General features: G+C 34.8%; 1 protein-coding gene across 3 annotated transcripts in view; it reads left to right on the plus strand.

Annotated features, from left to right (window-relative positions):
* The window catches only part of Epha3 (EPH receptor A3), a 302,047-nt gene extending 294,245 nt beyond the window's left edge, over positions 1-7,802 (plus strand). For all 3 annotated transcript variants that reach the window (XM_005076760.4, XM_005076761.4, XM_040750606.1), the window contains exon 17: positions 5,144-7,802. In XM_005076760.4, the coding sequence (XP_005076817.1) occupies positions 5,144-5,249 (106 nt within the window). In that variant the 3' untranslated portion in view covers positions 5,250-7,802. The remainder of the gene's footprint in view (positions 1-5,143) is intronic.
* The last annotated feature ends 8,535 nt before the right edge of the window (positions 7,803-16,337 follow it).

The following is a 16,337-nucleotide window of genomic DNA, read 5'->3' on the forward strand; positions in this document are numbered from 1 at the left end:
TACCCCTATTGATATATGTTGAGGTATCCTTCTTTTCATGAAAAATCTTCAGAATAGGGTCTTCCTACATAGCAGAATGTGCTGGAAGATAAATAACCCCAACCCCTAATATAAAACATTATCAGGTAGAGTATGTATTCCTGTGTATGTGACTTCCTGTGATTTTCTTATGAAAGTTTTACATCTGTGTTTATGCGGAAGTGAGCAGCGAATTAGACATATACAAGACAGAGAAACAGGTCAAAATCCAAAACAGTTTCCATAACTGCTAAATGTCTTCTATCGACATGCATCAATTAAGTCTTTGCTCCCTGAAGAAAAGCATGCAGAAAAGTGAAGTTAACAATAAGTTTGAAACAGGAAATGTTTGTTTTCTTTAAAAGACTGGTAGCTGAGGAGGATATTCACAGTGGTTGTTACTCTCCACATAGTTTTGTATGTTAAAGATCAATAATAACCAAATATAGCATGTGGTGTTTCTTTGGGGTCACTCTGAGGGGAATCTCCTGATTTGAGAAACTCTTTGACTAAAGGAGAAAGGGCTTTATAGAGAATCAAGTGAAGGCTGGGTGTATAGTTCAATTGGTAGAGTGAATGAGACCCGGGTTTAATCCCCAGGATTATGTAACCTGTACGTGGAGGTGCACACCTACAACACACCTGCACTTGCAAATGAGACAAAGGATCAGAAGTTTGAGGTCATCTTAATCTACATAAAGGGTTTGAGACAAGTCTGGTTTACATGAAATTCTGCACCCCAAAAGTGAGAAACAAGCCAAGTTATCCCAATGGAAATAATTATACTTTATCTTACCTTTAGGGTATGATGACCGGAAACTGGAAAGCCCAACACTTGGTCATGTTCTTTATTTCTTTGTAAATGAGGTCCAATTTACCTCACTTGCTGATGTGATGGTATCCTTTTCTCATCTTCTAAACCGTATTGTATTTCTCTGGTAACACAAAAGCTCTTTAACTCTGTCTTCCTATCATACACCTGAGCATAGAGCATAGAGCAGCTCTCTTAACTAAGTCACTAGTAGACTTAGTACAAGTAATGATTTGTTTCCGTTTGGCCATTAGAATCTCAAAAGCCACCTGCTTGCCATTACTTATCAACTCTGTTCAAAAGAAGTAGAGTGAGAGAGCCATCATACAATGTAAAATGAGACACTGTCTAAAGAAAGATGATTGTGTTGGGCAGATGTACTCCAACCTGACCAAAATACTGTCAAGAGTCCTTCTCTCCTTGATCTTCACTTCACTGAATGTAGCTATTCACTATTTCAAGTTCATTTAAGTCTTACCCTCATAAGCTGCGGTATTTAAAAGCCATTGCACATATGTAAAGACTTTGAACGGTACCTTGACAGTCACTTCAACAACGTCATTGTAGGGAGTCACATGTTAGATCCCCTAAAGAGGAGCACATAGTATAGTTAATCCATGCATAAGTATGCAACAAATAATTTGCATGATTATGTTCTAATCAGAGACACTTAATATTACAAAAGAACTTGTAAAAGTGTTTATTGATATTGGGAAGAATAACTTATTCTCAGGAAGTAAATTTACTTCAGTCCATCTAAAATACACTGACAGTCCTGTTTAAAGTGGAAGGTGATGTTTGCTGAGTGGATTTCATACCAGTCAACAGCACTCTAAGTTTCTGTGGTAGTTGTTTTGATCAGCAACAGTTACAGGATATATTCATATATTCAAGGTTCTTTTTCCTTTGAACATATTTATGCATTCTTATTTTAGTCACATTTGTATATCATAACACTTAGGGTTACAAGACACCTGCTTAAGAGCATAGAGATGTGATAAAAATAACAATAGAGTTGAATATTCCACCCAATTGTCAGATTTTTAAAGGCAAATTATGCAAATGTTTATTTTCCATAATGAATAATGAAACATTACATAGAAATATAAGAGGCAGAACACTCTTCTTAAGATTAACTGCTAGTTCAAAATTTAAAGGCAGTCTGACTTTAGAAGCTATGAATGGAATAAAAAAAACCATTTGTACAAAACAGGTGAGCAAAAGCATCTTTTAATTAAAAAATGGTGATTTATTTGTGTCAGTACTTCAGTAGTGAGCAATAAATTATTTGGCTGGTACAAAATTTTCTTTCATAATCATTTGCATTTGAATAATTGGTAAATATGCATTCAGGAAGCAAACTCACCTTTTCTGAGTGTCTCCATTCCTTCAGGTTAGTTCTTCATAGTCAGAGAGTGTCTTGGTTACTGTTCTATTGCTGTAAAGAGACACCATGACCTACACAACTTGTAAAAGAAAACATTTAATTGGAGGCTTGCTTACAGTTTCAGAGGGTTAGTCCATGACCATCATGGCAGGGAATATCAGCAGATTTGATACTGGAGCAGTAGCTAAGACCTTACATGTGATCTAAAATTTGGAGAAACACACACAAAGACAGACAGACAGGCACAGAGAAAGACAGAGAGAGATAGATTGAGAGGAGAAGACAAGAGAGAAGCGAGGAGAGAAAGTTAACAGAACGGTCTGAGCTTTTAAAATCTCATAGCTCATCCCCATTGACACACCTCCTCAACAAAGTCATGTCTCCTGATCCTTCTCAAACTGTCTCACCAAGTTGATTAAAATATATGAGGTTACTGGGGCATTCCCTTTCAACCCCCACAGATAGTTTTAGATGTCTGTCCTCTACCCCCTAAACTCTTTTTATTTCTGTCTTTTGTTCTCAATTAAAGAACAATGTAGGATTAATATTTATTGTCTGAAAAATGTTTCTGCCCTGAGTACCCATATCTGTACCTTTTGCATGTCTCTAGTTATATTATTACAAAATTAAATAAGCAGGAGAAAAACGAGAAAAGCAAAAGAAAACCCTTACTTGGCTGGGGAGTTGGCTCTGTCCATTAAGTAATGTCACTCAAGCACAAACCCAAGATCTGAGTTCCAATCTCAGTATTCACATAAAAGCAAAGCCCAGTGACACATTTATATGCAGCCAGGCATGCTGTCTTTAATTCACTTATGATCAGGGTAAACATAATCAAGCAACATTTTCACATCAAATGATGTAAGATGCTTAACTAGACATTTTAAGTTTCCTTTTGCCCTCAGGATCTTATCTTTTGAACTTAATTGCCTCAACTTCTATGTTCTTTGTGCTATCCAGGCTCAGTTCAGAAATAATCCTCTTGACCAAATAACCCTAGAAATTCTCCTAGAATAGTCAGACACCTGGGTAGGATATTGAATTTCTTCCTGTTTTCCTGCTCAGTAGACCAAGCACCATGAAAAGGTCAGGAGAGTTTCCTTCACAAATACATTTTAATTATTTCAGTAAATTTAGGAATTTCTTTAAAACAACAGCTACTAGAATTCCCAAATTTTCACATGAAGCCAATATAATACTTCTAATGAACATTACTAAAATATTACTTTACAGCATATAGTAGATTTAGGTGTGTGTGTGGGGGGGGGTCTATCCAGAAAGAAGGAGAGCACAGAGGATGGAAATTGTGGAGACAGGAGCAGATTAAACTTGGGTAATGAACACCAATCAGACATTGCTACAGGTCATTATTGTGCATCTTTTGATGCCATTTCCTAAGTGCTACCACCATTCCCTTTGTGTATGAGTTAGAGATAACACAGCAGCCCCTGATCCTGACCTGGAGTTGCTCTTTATTTGTGAGTTTTGAAAGATAGGATAATCCAAATGACCTGCACACACAAGGCATGCTATTGAGACTGCAGCAGCTGCTAGATAGACTCTGAACTTGCCAGTGTGGTTCAGAAAAGACAGAAGTTAAGAAGTTAGAGGATCTATTTAAAATGAAAAAAGAGACAGGGGATAACTGAAAAGAATCATTTATATATGTTCTCTAAAATCAAATGCAATCCTCTGCATTTAACCTAAACACGTGTAGATCTACTATTGGCTTACATTACTTTAGGAATGTGTTTGAGGATGGCATCTGTAGAGAAATAATGCAGCATACCCCAAGTTACTTTCCATTTAAAATCAAATTGCTTTCATTATAATATTTATTTTAATGACTAACTCTGAGCTTAAACTACTTTACATTTAATAAAGATATAGCTTTTTCCATTTATTTATGACTGTATAAAAACAAAGCCTAAGGAAACATCAGATTCAGTTACAGACCAGTGTTGTGGATAATGAATTTAGGAACTGAGGAGAGTCAAATCTAGCTGCTCTAGATCTAGTATTGACTGAAACATTCAGTTGATAAAGAGTTTCCATCTGGGGTTTGGCAGTGTTTTCACTTCAATGTCTACCTTGGCATAGCTATGAGTGTAGCTTTGTAGACCCAGAAAGGGTGTTTCAAGAGGAACAAAGCTGAAGCTTTCTGTGTCTTAAGACCTGAGTTCAAGAAACAATACAATATCGACTTGGTTTTTACGTACCAGCACTCAAAATAGCCCCTAAAGTGGTCCCGATTCAAGAAAGCAGGAAAGAAGGATTCCAAAAAGGATATATAATCATCTATTATCAGTTGGGCTAATAAATACAAGTTTAGTTGTTCTGCCATCACATCTTTCCACAAAGTTGTCAGCTTCAATAACAAGTGTATTCTTTCTGATTTTGGAGGAAAGAGTCTGAAATCATGGCATTGGTAAACTTGCTCAGGAGTCTCTGTTAAATACAGTCTTGTTGCTTCTAGCTTCTGGTGAATGAAGAGATTTATGAGTGACAGTAGAACTCAATCCCTGCCTCCAATTGTATATTTTCTTCTTCTCCATGTCACTCTGTATGCTTTCCTCTCTCTTATAAAGAAACACACAGTGAATTTAGTATCCACCATTATCTAGTACTCTCATGCCTTAATCCTTCCCTGAATCAGATGTCCAAAAAGTCCTAATTCTGCATAAAGACATATTTTAAAGGTGTGGGTGACAAAAGATTTGAGAAACATATTTAATCCACTACACCATCTATGTTCCTACACATGATAGGGATAGAATGGCTCAAATATAACAACATATCAATATTTAAAAACAAATTCAAAACCCAGGTACCCATAAAATCATATCCATTTGAAACTTAAGAGTGTCCTATTTCTCCACTCTTTAGAACTCCACGATTCTCATCAGTTACTTTTTGCTGTTTTACAGTGATGTGAAAAAGGTTGGTGTTACTGTGGTTGGGCCACAGAAGAAGATCATTAGCAGCATTAAAGCTCTAGAAACCCAATCCAAGAACAGCCCTGTTCCAGTGTAATGTGCAAGAAGGACGTGAGAAATGGGGAAGATGCAGCATCATCCTGAGACAGACAGAAATGATGGAGACACACTGATGAAAGCTCCAGTCTAATAAGACACTCAGTTACAAGTCCAAATGCCTTAAAATGGGATTGAAAAATCTCTTTATTTTCCCCTATCATTTTTGCAGATGGGTGGGTGGGTATGTTTTGTTTTGTAATTGCTTTTTTAATGTTAATTGATGGAGTCATTTAAAATTCTTGAGCTCAAAATGGAAGGACCAGTGTAGAGCCATTGATCATAAACTATCTTAAACGTAAATCAAGTTAACTAGCAAAATGGACCTGACAGCTTTGTTATGGATGGCCACAGAAGAAAAGACTCATGATATTTTTATACACAAAAGAAGTCAGTAACAGGTATTTTGTTTCTTTAAAAGCAAACAAAATAGAGGCATTTATACCTCAAACTATCTGGCCATATTTACTACCTTATCACTTTAGTATTCTCTTTTATCTGTATCTGTTTGATGCATATAGAAAAGAAGTTTGTAGTTGTTTTAAATATTATACATTTTTAATTGTTACTTCCTTAAGCATACCATGTAAAACATGTCTTAATTTGGGGGGAAAGTGCATATTTATTTTCATTGGATGGTTCTTATTGTTTTATATTTATGCCTTCATGATTTAATTTGGGTTTTGTTACAGCCAAGTGCCAAATGCTATCTCAAATTGTCAGCAGTAAAAAACATTATTTAACTAGACCCAGAGAATGATGTGTACCAACTGTTGAACAATCACATATATGTACCAACAAAATGAAACTTCTTCCATGTTCATAGAGTAACCAAATCACTTATGGCTTGAATTATTCCATTCATTTTTGTTTCTACATTTATCATTAACTGTATGCTCCTAATTTAGTGTAATATATTGGCTTGTATGTAATCAATTTTAAACAAGATATCATACGTTTCCTGCTCTGGTGCTTAGAGGACATCAACTTCTTCCATTCATGAAGGTAGCTTGTCAAAGATCCTTAGATTTGCAACACTGGAAAGATCAAAATGAAGTTAAATGGCACATTAATGGACAGCAGCCTATAGGTAAATGCATAAAGTCAAAAAAATCACTTACTTTGAAAAGTCTTTTAGTATCTACCATTGCTTAAACTTTCAGAACTATTTGTAGAGAATAATGATAATTAAGCTACTTATTTCATCACTGGGCTGTAGAAAAATTAATCACATATTTTCATCGTCAATATCAGGTAAAACTATTGTTGGGTCTTCCACTTCAATGTACCTGTTGTGATGTGGGTGCATGATTGAACTTCTACACATATTATTCAACATAACTTTTTTGAAATAGCAACTCATCTAGAAAATGAATCCACTTATGCAGGCAATGAAAAGATGTCTCATTGTGGAGACTGTAGACTTGCTGTTGTCTAAAGGCCAATTATTAGCATATTCATTAATATTAACAAGGATGTACCTGGTGGACATCCTGCTGACCATACATGCTGAGGCAATATTTTAGATGCAGGTTTTTCATGCTGATATCACCATTCCATAGATTCAAGAAGTGCACGTGTCACAAAAAAGACAGTTAAAAGATGCTGCAACAAGTATGTCTATATGGAAAATGGGACACTAAAGAAATACAGCTTCCAATTATAGAGGAAACTGCCAAATGCTGACCTTTCTAGGTGTATACTAGGGGTGAGGTATGCTCTTTCAGATGTGAAATTGTTTCCTGAATTTTGGCAATGTTCCTTTTAATCAAGTCATGCTACTAGAATTTGTATTGAACTTATAAGAGTTTGACCATTTTGGAACCATAATTATGAAATTAGTCATAAATTTTGCTTATGTCCCCTGAAAGCAACTAGAAAGGAATTTTAAATCTATCTTCTATACCAGTTTTCTCATACTAGTGTTCACTCTCTTAGGCAGTACTCTAGACACACTTATCAACAATGAATTTCAAAATAAGTAGTTGATTAAATTGTTGACTCTACTGCATTTATTTAGGCTGAGTTTCTTTTTTAATGTTTGAAAGTAGAGGTGGATTACACAGTACATTACTCCTCATTTGTCAGTTACTTTTTTCCATCTGACCACTTATGAATTTACTTTGCATAATCCCTTCCCTGTACATATGTAAACATAGCAATGTACGATTCTGGACTGGGGAGTAGAGGTACTAGAACGCTTATGGCCATCTCTTTGTACAGGAAATACATTGCCTTCCCATAACAATGAGGCTACCACTCCCTCACAAAATTATGTACCATATTATCTGATTTGTATCTTAAATTTGATTTATAGATTTTATTTATTTCTGGCAACGCACTCAGTCTATGCTGTAATAAGTATCTATCAAGCCATGTATAAATACGTTATGATTGGTAGTACGTGTTTACTTTAAACTTGCATTTTCAAGACATTGTTCACTTAGTTTATGTTGCACAATGTAGATGGCCTCTTACTAATGTAAAATGATTTCTAGTGGGAACATTTATATTTTTATAATAAACATAATGAAAATATTTTTACAGATTGGAATACAGAAGTGGTCTTTGATGTTTTATTTAAGTATGAAATATGTGCTAATTTAAGCAGCAAATTAATGAAGCGTTATCTATGTCATTAATAATGTGCTTTTTGTTTCTTTGTCCTCTTCATTATTTCCCAATTTTATCAGAAAGCTTGGAAAATCATCACTAATTCTTATCTTTATAGCAAGTAAACATATTCATAGTAGTTCTCTTGATTATGTGTCTATTACACACACATACACACACATGCACACACACACACAGACACACACACTTAGACACACACACTTTAATTATTATGCTTTTACCCCAGTCCACTTATCTGGCAGAGATGGAACCAAAGTTTAAGCCATGTGATCAATTGTAAGTCCCTTCAGCCCATATTTCTGCCAGTTAATTTGAAGCTTTATGATTTTACAAGTGGAAAATACTACCCTAGCTAATTTTAATGTAAGTCAATACTATGATTCCTGTGAAATTATCATTGTTCCCTAATTATCGCATCAGAGATCCTAAACCTTGCTTTGGTCACAATGGGTAGGTATTATTCAAGTTGATAAAAATTCAGACCTGAGTTTATCCAGGGAAGTAGTGATGGGACTATGCAGAAACGATGGTGTTTAAGGAAGTTAGACACTTCAGGATCATTCCTGTCCAAAGGAAAGAATGTGGCTGATAAAGCAAGCCAGGGTGGTATAGATGGGCTGAATTAAAATACAAACGAAAAAAACTAAATTGCAAGCTACAAGTTGAGACCCACTTGATATCTGAAGTAAAATGAGCTTTTTGCCATTGTAGTGTACTTAAAGAAAGTGATTCATATGAAAATGAAGAGTTTTTAACTCAAAGAGAAACGAATTAAACCACAAGACCTATAGAGGCAGAAGTAATTAGGAAAAGAACACAAAACAAATTAGAAGTTAATTTTGTCTTGAGGGAGAAATGGCATCTCATCCTCTTGAGTGGAGTAGAGAATAATTAGTAATAGTTAAGTAAGTAAATTTTAGCAGAAAAAAGAAAGTATTCATTTGTTCTGTAAGCTTTTAATCAATGTTATTATAAGAAACGTGTTTTGTCTGTGAACTTGCTATGAAGACTAGTGTTGTCTGAAACTTTCAGTTCTCCTGCCTCAATTTCCCAGGGAGGCCACACGTGCCACTGAGGTATATCACCAAACTTCTAGACAATTTATTCTTGGAAGTAACAAGTCATTTGTTAACTGCTTACAATGGTTTCATGAATAACCTTTACCTACTTTGAAAAGAGGTTAAGCTCAAAATTGCCAGTGGCCTTCTCTAGAGTATAGTCCACTCTTGTTTGCACACAAATGTTTCAAACTACACCCTTCTGTTGCTATATTCGTTCAGCCCTACAATGCAGGAGTTAACACCTCTGAGCTCCAAGGCTTTCAGAACTCCAGTGTATATCCTGACAGTCCTTGTTCCACTTCAGTCATTCCCTGGAAAATGTTATTGGCATAGAAACACCAGAGTCAGGTCATTTTTTTCTCACATGGTAACCTGGTGACAAGAAATCCACAGTCTTACTATAGTCATTGGTGTTGAGATTATTTTTATTTTATTTCTTATTGAAAATAAAATCACTTTTACAAAATATTCTGATCACTTATTCCCCTCCCTCAACTCCTCCCAAATCCTTTCCACCTCCCTACCTTCTCAATTCTATGTCTTTCTTATCTCTATTAACAAAACGTATAGGCAAATTAAAAGAAAAATAAGGACAAAACAAAAGGCAAAAACTGAGAAGCAAAACAAATAAGAAACAAAAAACTGAATAACTATATGTACATGCTCCAGATATGATTGTACACACACACACACATACACACCCCATAAAATACAAAATTGGAAATGATAGTATATAAGCAAAATAGAAAAATGGCTTTAATAAATGCACAAAGCAATATGTGACCAAAAAATCTCCAAAAGTACTATTAAGATCAATTTGTGTTGGCTATCTCCCCCTCCATAATTAAAGTCCCCTTTCACATTTATCCCTTTTAGCTTCCTTATTTCTGTAGTTGCTCTAGGTTATATACTTAACATCTGGTGACTTGGATCTAAAAACTGCTGATAAGAGAGAACAAATTATGTTTGAGTCTCTGTACCTGAAATACTTCCAGCAATATGATTTTTCTAGTTCCATCTGTTTACCTGAAATTTTATAATTTCATTTTTCTTCACAGCTGAATTATATTATACACCGTATATGTACCAATTTTCAATATCCATTCATCAGTTGATGAATATTTAGATTGTTTCCATTTCCTAGGTATTATGAATAAAGACACAATGAATATGGCTAAGCAAGAATTTATTGAGTAGGTTGACAATACTTTGGGCATATACATAAGAGTGATTTAGCTGGGATATAAGGTAGTTTTATTTTTGGGTTTTTGAGGATCCTTCATAAAGATATCCAGAGTGACTGGACCATTTTGCAATCCCAAAAACAGTGAAATGGGTTTAATTCTACTTTTTTTCCTTCTCTAGCATGTTTTGGGTTATTTTGTTGATCTTTCCCATGCTGACATGGGTAAGAAAAAATCTCAAAGTTATAATTTCTTGGCTATTTTTATTTCTTCTTTTGAGTCCTCTCTGGTCAGTTTCCAGGCCCATTTTTTGGAATGGGCCATTTAATTTTATGACTATGTTTTTTTTATAAATATGTTCTAGATACTAATCCTCTGTCAGATGCTAAAGATTCTCTCCCATTTTTGTTAGCTTTGTTTACACCCAACTAATTGTTTCTATAGCTGTGTCGACTACTTCTTGTTTCAGAAGTTCCTGTTACTCATATTTGGCTTTAACTCCTGGGCAAATGGAGTTCTATTCAGAGAGTCGGTTCCTACACCGGTATTCTGTAGGGTATGGCCTGTGTTATCTCTGGAAGATTCAGAGTTTCAGGCCACAATGATTTCTCTATTTGTTGTTTTGTGCAAGGGGAAGATGCAGGTCTAATTACATTCTTTTCGTGACACCATCCCATCACTCAAGGATTCTCCTAAACTTTCTCCCACTCCAGTGCTGATATCACCCACATATTTTTCACTAAGCAGCCAGACTGCCATACCATAGCAAGTTTACAGTTTCAGTTCATCCTCAGGAGGCTCACAAACTCAGATGCCTCAGGAGCCAGCAAGGTTATATAAACCTATATATAAATACATGAAGCAAGCAATGACTGTGGTGACCCATAAAAGGCACATTTACTTCCTCCAAAAGCAACTCACATACAGATCACTATTAATCTAATGGGAATTCCTGTTTGTTTGTTTGTTTGTTTTTCTAGAGAATCCCTTATACGAATTTGAGAGAATTAGTCACACATTTAAAACATGATAAGCACCTTAATAAGCAGATAGCAAAATCATTATCTGATATGGATCTATACCTGTGCTTTGTATTTCTAGCATACAGAATACTTTGGATCAATGGCACATAAGATACTCCTTGAACAATATACTACTTTCCTCTTATTTTTCCATCTACCAACCATATATAATTTATCTAATGACATACAATTATTATAAACTATACATAGTACTCAGATAATTTTTATATTATATAACATAATTATCCTTTCTATTCCTCTGTTTATAATCTTAATCAACATATATCATTTCTCAGACCTCCTTTCTCCAATGGGGACTTGGTCTTTTACTGCCAAGCAAACAAAAAAATCTTTTAAATTATGTGTTTAATATTGTCACCACATTTAGCATCTTATACTTAAATACCTTTTATTTACTTCCCATCACCATCCTGCCCTGATGGCATCTTGAAAAGAATTCTTTCCTTGAGAACAAGTGCTCATAGTATCATGCCTGATATTCAATAAGCATACACATAATTTTGAGTTGAATTGTTATAATAAACTTTGGTAATATAATAAAGGATGATATCCCTAACTTTTCTCCTATAGGGAAAACTGTCAATTTCCTTCATGTCAGTAAAGCCAGTTAATGTTTCAGTTATGTATATTGGATCATTGACTGTGGTGATCTCTACTAAAACTGGTTCGTTTTCATAGAATTTTGTGGACTTATTTCACTGGTCTCAGTGCTCCCATTTTTCTTCATGCAGCTAAGTCGTTTAAGTAGATCCTTAAACCAGAGCTTAGCTATAAAATTTTAACAAGGAGAATGCCAAAACTTCTCTGATCCTCTCTACTTTCTTACTGTGTACAAATAACATCAGCATGCCTACTAAAACGGCCTTTCTTATGGGGCATCTGGGATGCACATTCTATTGACCCAGAGGAGCTAGATACAATTTGGGAAAATAAGTGGTGGAGTTAAACACACCATAAAATGAAGATTTTTAGAAGTTTGTAAACATGTTCTCACTGAAATTCTCTGGGAAATCTTACTTAGAAGTTTACAGAGAAATGTCTTTATTTTTAGAAGAGTCTTAATTGAATATCTTTTTAAAAATCAGTCTAGGTGGTCTATCATCTTTCTTCTATGAAAAAGTTTATTTTTTGATGAAATTTGGAGCAATAAAAATAATGAGAACAAATAATAAAATAATCTTCCTGACAACACATATTACTTATCTGTTACAAATTTACAAACCTTCTATATTTATTCTAAATAATTTCAGTGATACCAACTGTGCATTTCCCACATACAAGACTAATTTTAAATTACCTAAATCTCACCACAGCTCTTTGCGTGATACTCTATGAGTTGAGGCTTAGTGTCATTGATTATATCAAGTCAGCTAGCAAATGCCCAACAAGTAGATAGAAGTCAAATTGATGCCAAAATGTTTATTCCAAAATACTAGCCTAACTATCTGTGTAGTAATACATCTGACAATGAAATCTGAAGGATAATGATGGAATGCTTTATAGAATTGAGGTGTTGGGTCATCACCATTTTGCCACTTTTCTATATGTATAATGTTACTGGTTAGCTCAACTAGTAACAGCACTCCTGCATAATGCTTTGATTGCTGCTGCCATGATAGAGGAACAGGCAGTTACCCTTGATTTCATCTCAGTGAACTTTATTTCAATAGTAAGCGATCTGCCTGACATATGGTGAACACTTCAAGCAAGCATGCTGTCTGGAACATGCAACAAATAATGTAATTTGGAAACACCGAATACCACAAAGAAAAAATAGGGCTCTTGAACTGTTTTCTGACAGATTTCCACACCAGTGATTTATGAAAGTGTGTTAAGTTTGGGATTCTTATCTGGAGCCAAAGAAAAACGCTTACATTTTTGAAGTCCATCACCCTCAATGATGGAAGACAAAACCTCGGAATGTTTGCTGAAATCAAGCATGAGAGAACACAGAATGTCATGTACTATCAAGAACTTACTGACTTTCATATGGTTCCCATTTATTCTCATACATGGCAAATCTAAAGCCTTGGGAAGAAGCCAATACAAATTGTTATAGATAACACTATCTGAATTTAGCTGCCATAGGTATTCTTGTATCATAAATATATATTTCATATCAGCAGCTCAGCGGAAAAAATGTTGAAAAAAGACTCTAGTCAAAATTCATTTGCATATGTTCCTTCAGAGAATGTTCAATCTTCCAGTATCATTTTTGTTTTTGGTCCATGCTTTATTTAATATGCATTTTGTTTTATGCTCCTGAATATAAGTATTTCCTGGTAGGTATATTACTGAAATAAAATTACTGTATTTTAGATTAAGAAATATGTTCATACACACATGTTTATATACATATGCGTATGTTTATGTGTGTACAAATATGGAGGGTAGAAGACAACTTGTAGGAATCAGTTTCTTCTTTCTCTCTACCATGTGGCTCATGGATTAAATTCAGGTACTAGGTTTGGTGATATGTTCCTTTACTCAAATTACTAGCCCAAACTTGAATTTTAATACATGGAGGTTAGTATATGCATACATAATTGGAGATATTGCTTTAATATTTTCAAGTTATTAAAAAACCTTACAAGACTATATTTTCTTTTAATTAATTCTTTTAAGGCATTATTTGATTATGGGTGTTTAATTTATCACTATTACTAATGCAATTTTTCATCTAATAATAGTAGTACAATTTGCATTACTGAAAAACTAATGGGTAAAGTCACTCTTTTCATGGTCTTGGGCTTAACATGAGATTGCATTAATCTCAACACTCTTTTCTCTGAACACTTAGAAAGAACTTGCTAACAGCAGATCCATTATATCATATGGACTTCTCCAAGTTTTAGACCATAGAATAAACTCATAGTTTGTTAAATGACACACATTTTAAAAACACGGTTATGCTAGATGACAGCAGATAAAACTATATAGTTTTTGCTATGAAAGAAAAAAATAAGTGTATGGCAAATGACTTAATAATACTTAAGGGATTAGTAAATGCCAAACTAGAAATAATATTTAAAAACTCTGAGAAGTGTTTCCTTCTCAGACAGGGTGTGTATGAATGGGTTTCAAAAACTATAAAAATAAGTTATTCATTTGATTTTGTTAGTCGCTTATCTAGTTATCAGGCTTTCATAATATAACTTTATGATTTTGAAAGAAAATGATAGTTATCAATCATGTTTTTGGAGCATTAAAACTTCCCTGACAGAAAGCTTGTCTCTACTCTATGTAGCTTGGCTCTCAGAAGGAAAACTCACCCTTGCGTTGGAGCCATCTTGTGTTTCATTCATCCACATATCTGTTTATCTTACTTGGCTGTCACCTAAGGACATAACTGGGCTACTAGCTGGAATACTTAGACATGTTTTTATTTTCTGGTCTGGACTTCTTCACAAAATGGTGTTTTGTTTCAAGGAAAACCCTTGTGTGACATGGGAGGAGAGTAGAGGGAAAAAAATATTAAGAACTATCGTCAGGAAGATTTTCCCCAGTTTCCGAAGCCATCATGTTAGCCTGCCACACTTCCAGGGCTGCTGGCAGAAGATCTGAGGTTTTGGGTCAGAGACAAAAAACTTGGCTTTCACTATAGAAGCAGTATTCAGAGTGTCATCATTTTCATGCTCTGTTTCCCCAGTTTGCACATTTATGAATGAGCCAAGTCATGCCTACATATGCAACAGGCTATGCTGAAAGAAAGAAAGCCCACATATAAAGGGCCTCAATATTTTATGGGTAACTGAAAGCAATCTTGCCTATCATTTGCCACAGCAAGTAAGTAAACCTGCCAACTGCTGCAGTAGAACATATTTTATATTCCAAATTTACTCACTGAAAACATTCTTGAAAAGGTAATCAGGAAGAAGTCAATTAGTGGATTCTGTTTTCAAGAAACACAGAGACAAATTGACAGAGAATTGCCTTTGCTCCAAAAACACCAGCCAACCAAACAGACAATCTCCTTTTGATATGAACAACAAAATAAATTAGTATAAATGCTCTAAAGCACTCATTCCTCCACACTTCGCTCCTGATTCCCTTACTCTACATTTGAGAATTTTCAGGAGAAAACAATCAACAAACTTAGACTCTACAGGTCAAGAATGTCCACATAAGCAAACTGAGAATCTTTTATATATAAAGATATTTTTAAGTAAACAATGTAATCCATATGAATATTTTAAAGTATAGAACGTATTATTATTTTTATTAAAGCAGCAGATAATTTGTACAGAATTGATTGTATTTGAAATACTGGATTTCAATAGTGAGTATGAATTTAAGGCAAACTTTTCAATCTATGTTCTCTAATATTTTTCACCAGTGTCTTTATTATAGCATAATGGCATATACGAGTTTTGTTTCTGTCCAGGAATTTAATTGTCTTTGAAGGAACAATAAACAATACAGTGTTTTTAGCCTTAGTTACCTACATTCAGTGTTCCTACATATATTGTTTTTGTTTGGATTTTATAGCCTGCTATTTTCTTGAATTAGCGTACATGTTTTTGGTGTTACTGTTTTATTTTTCTCACATTTGTATTGATTCTTTGCGAAATTCCTATAGTGTATTTTGATCACATTCACTCTGCTCTCCCAAGTCCTCCTGGATCAACCCACCCTTCCCTACCAAACCAATTTTATGCTATCATTCATTTTTAATTCTATCAAGTCCAATTTGTTCAGCTTTTATATTTTGGTTCACATGGCCTTTCACTGGAGCATGGTATACAAGAGCTGCTGTCTTGAGCAAGCTGTCCTGCTGTTTCTGAAGGACACTGTTTGCTTATAGTCATCCACTTCCTCTGGATGGCTCCTCTTTCTGGCCTGCTCTTCCTCAATGATCCCTGAACCTTGGGAGGAAAGGACATGATACAGAAGTACAAATTAGAGCTTACCATCAGATAGTCTCTTATTTTTTGAACCTTAGCGTGTTGGGATCTCTGTATTAAGCACAGTCTCATGCAAATAGAAGCTACTTAGATGAATCATTAATTTGTGGGTATACCATAAATCTTAAGAAATCAACTCTATGCTAGTGCATTTAATAGAATAGTAGTAGTAGGTTCTTTTCTAGAACCTAGGGGCTGTCTAGCCATGTGTTCTTGGCCCTATATTTGTTACAGGTGCAGGCTTCATCTGGTGGAGACAAACT

Source organism: Mesocricetus auratus, unplaced genomic scaffold (assembly GCF_017639785.1).
Source record: "Mesocricetus auratus isolate SY011 unplaced genomic scaffold, BCM_Maur_2.0 Super-Scaffold_100008, whole genome shotgun sequence".
NCBI classification, from domain to species: Eukaryota; Metazoa; Chordata; class Mammalia; order Rodentia; family Cricetidae; genus Mesocricetus; species Mesocricetus auratus.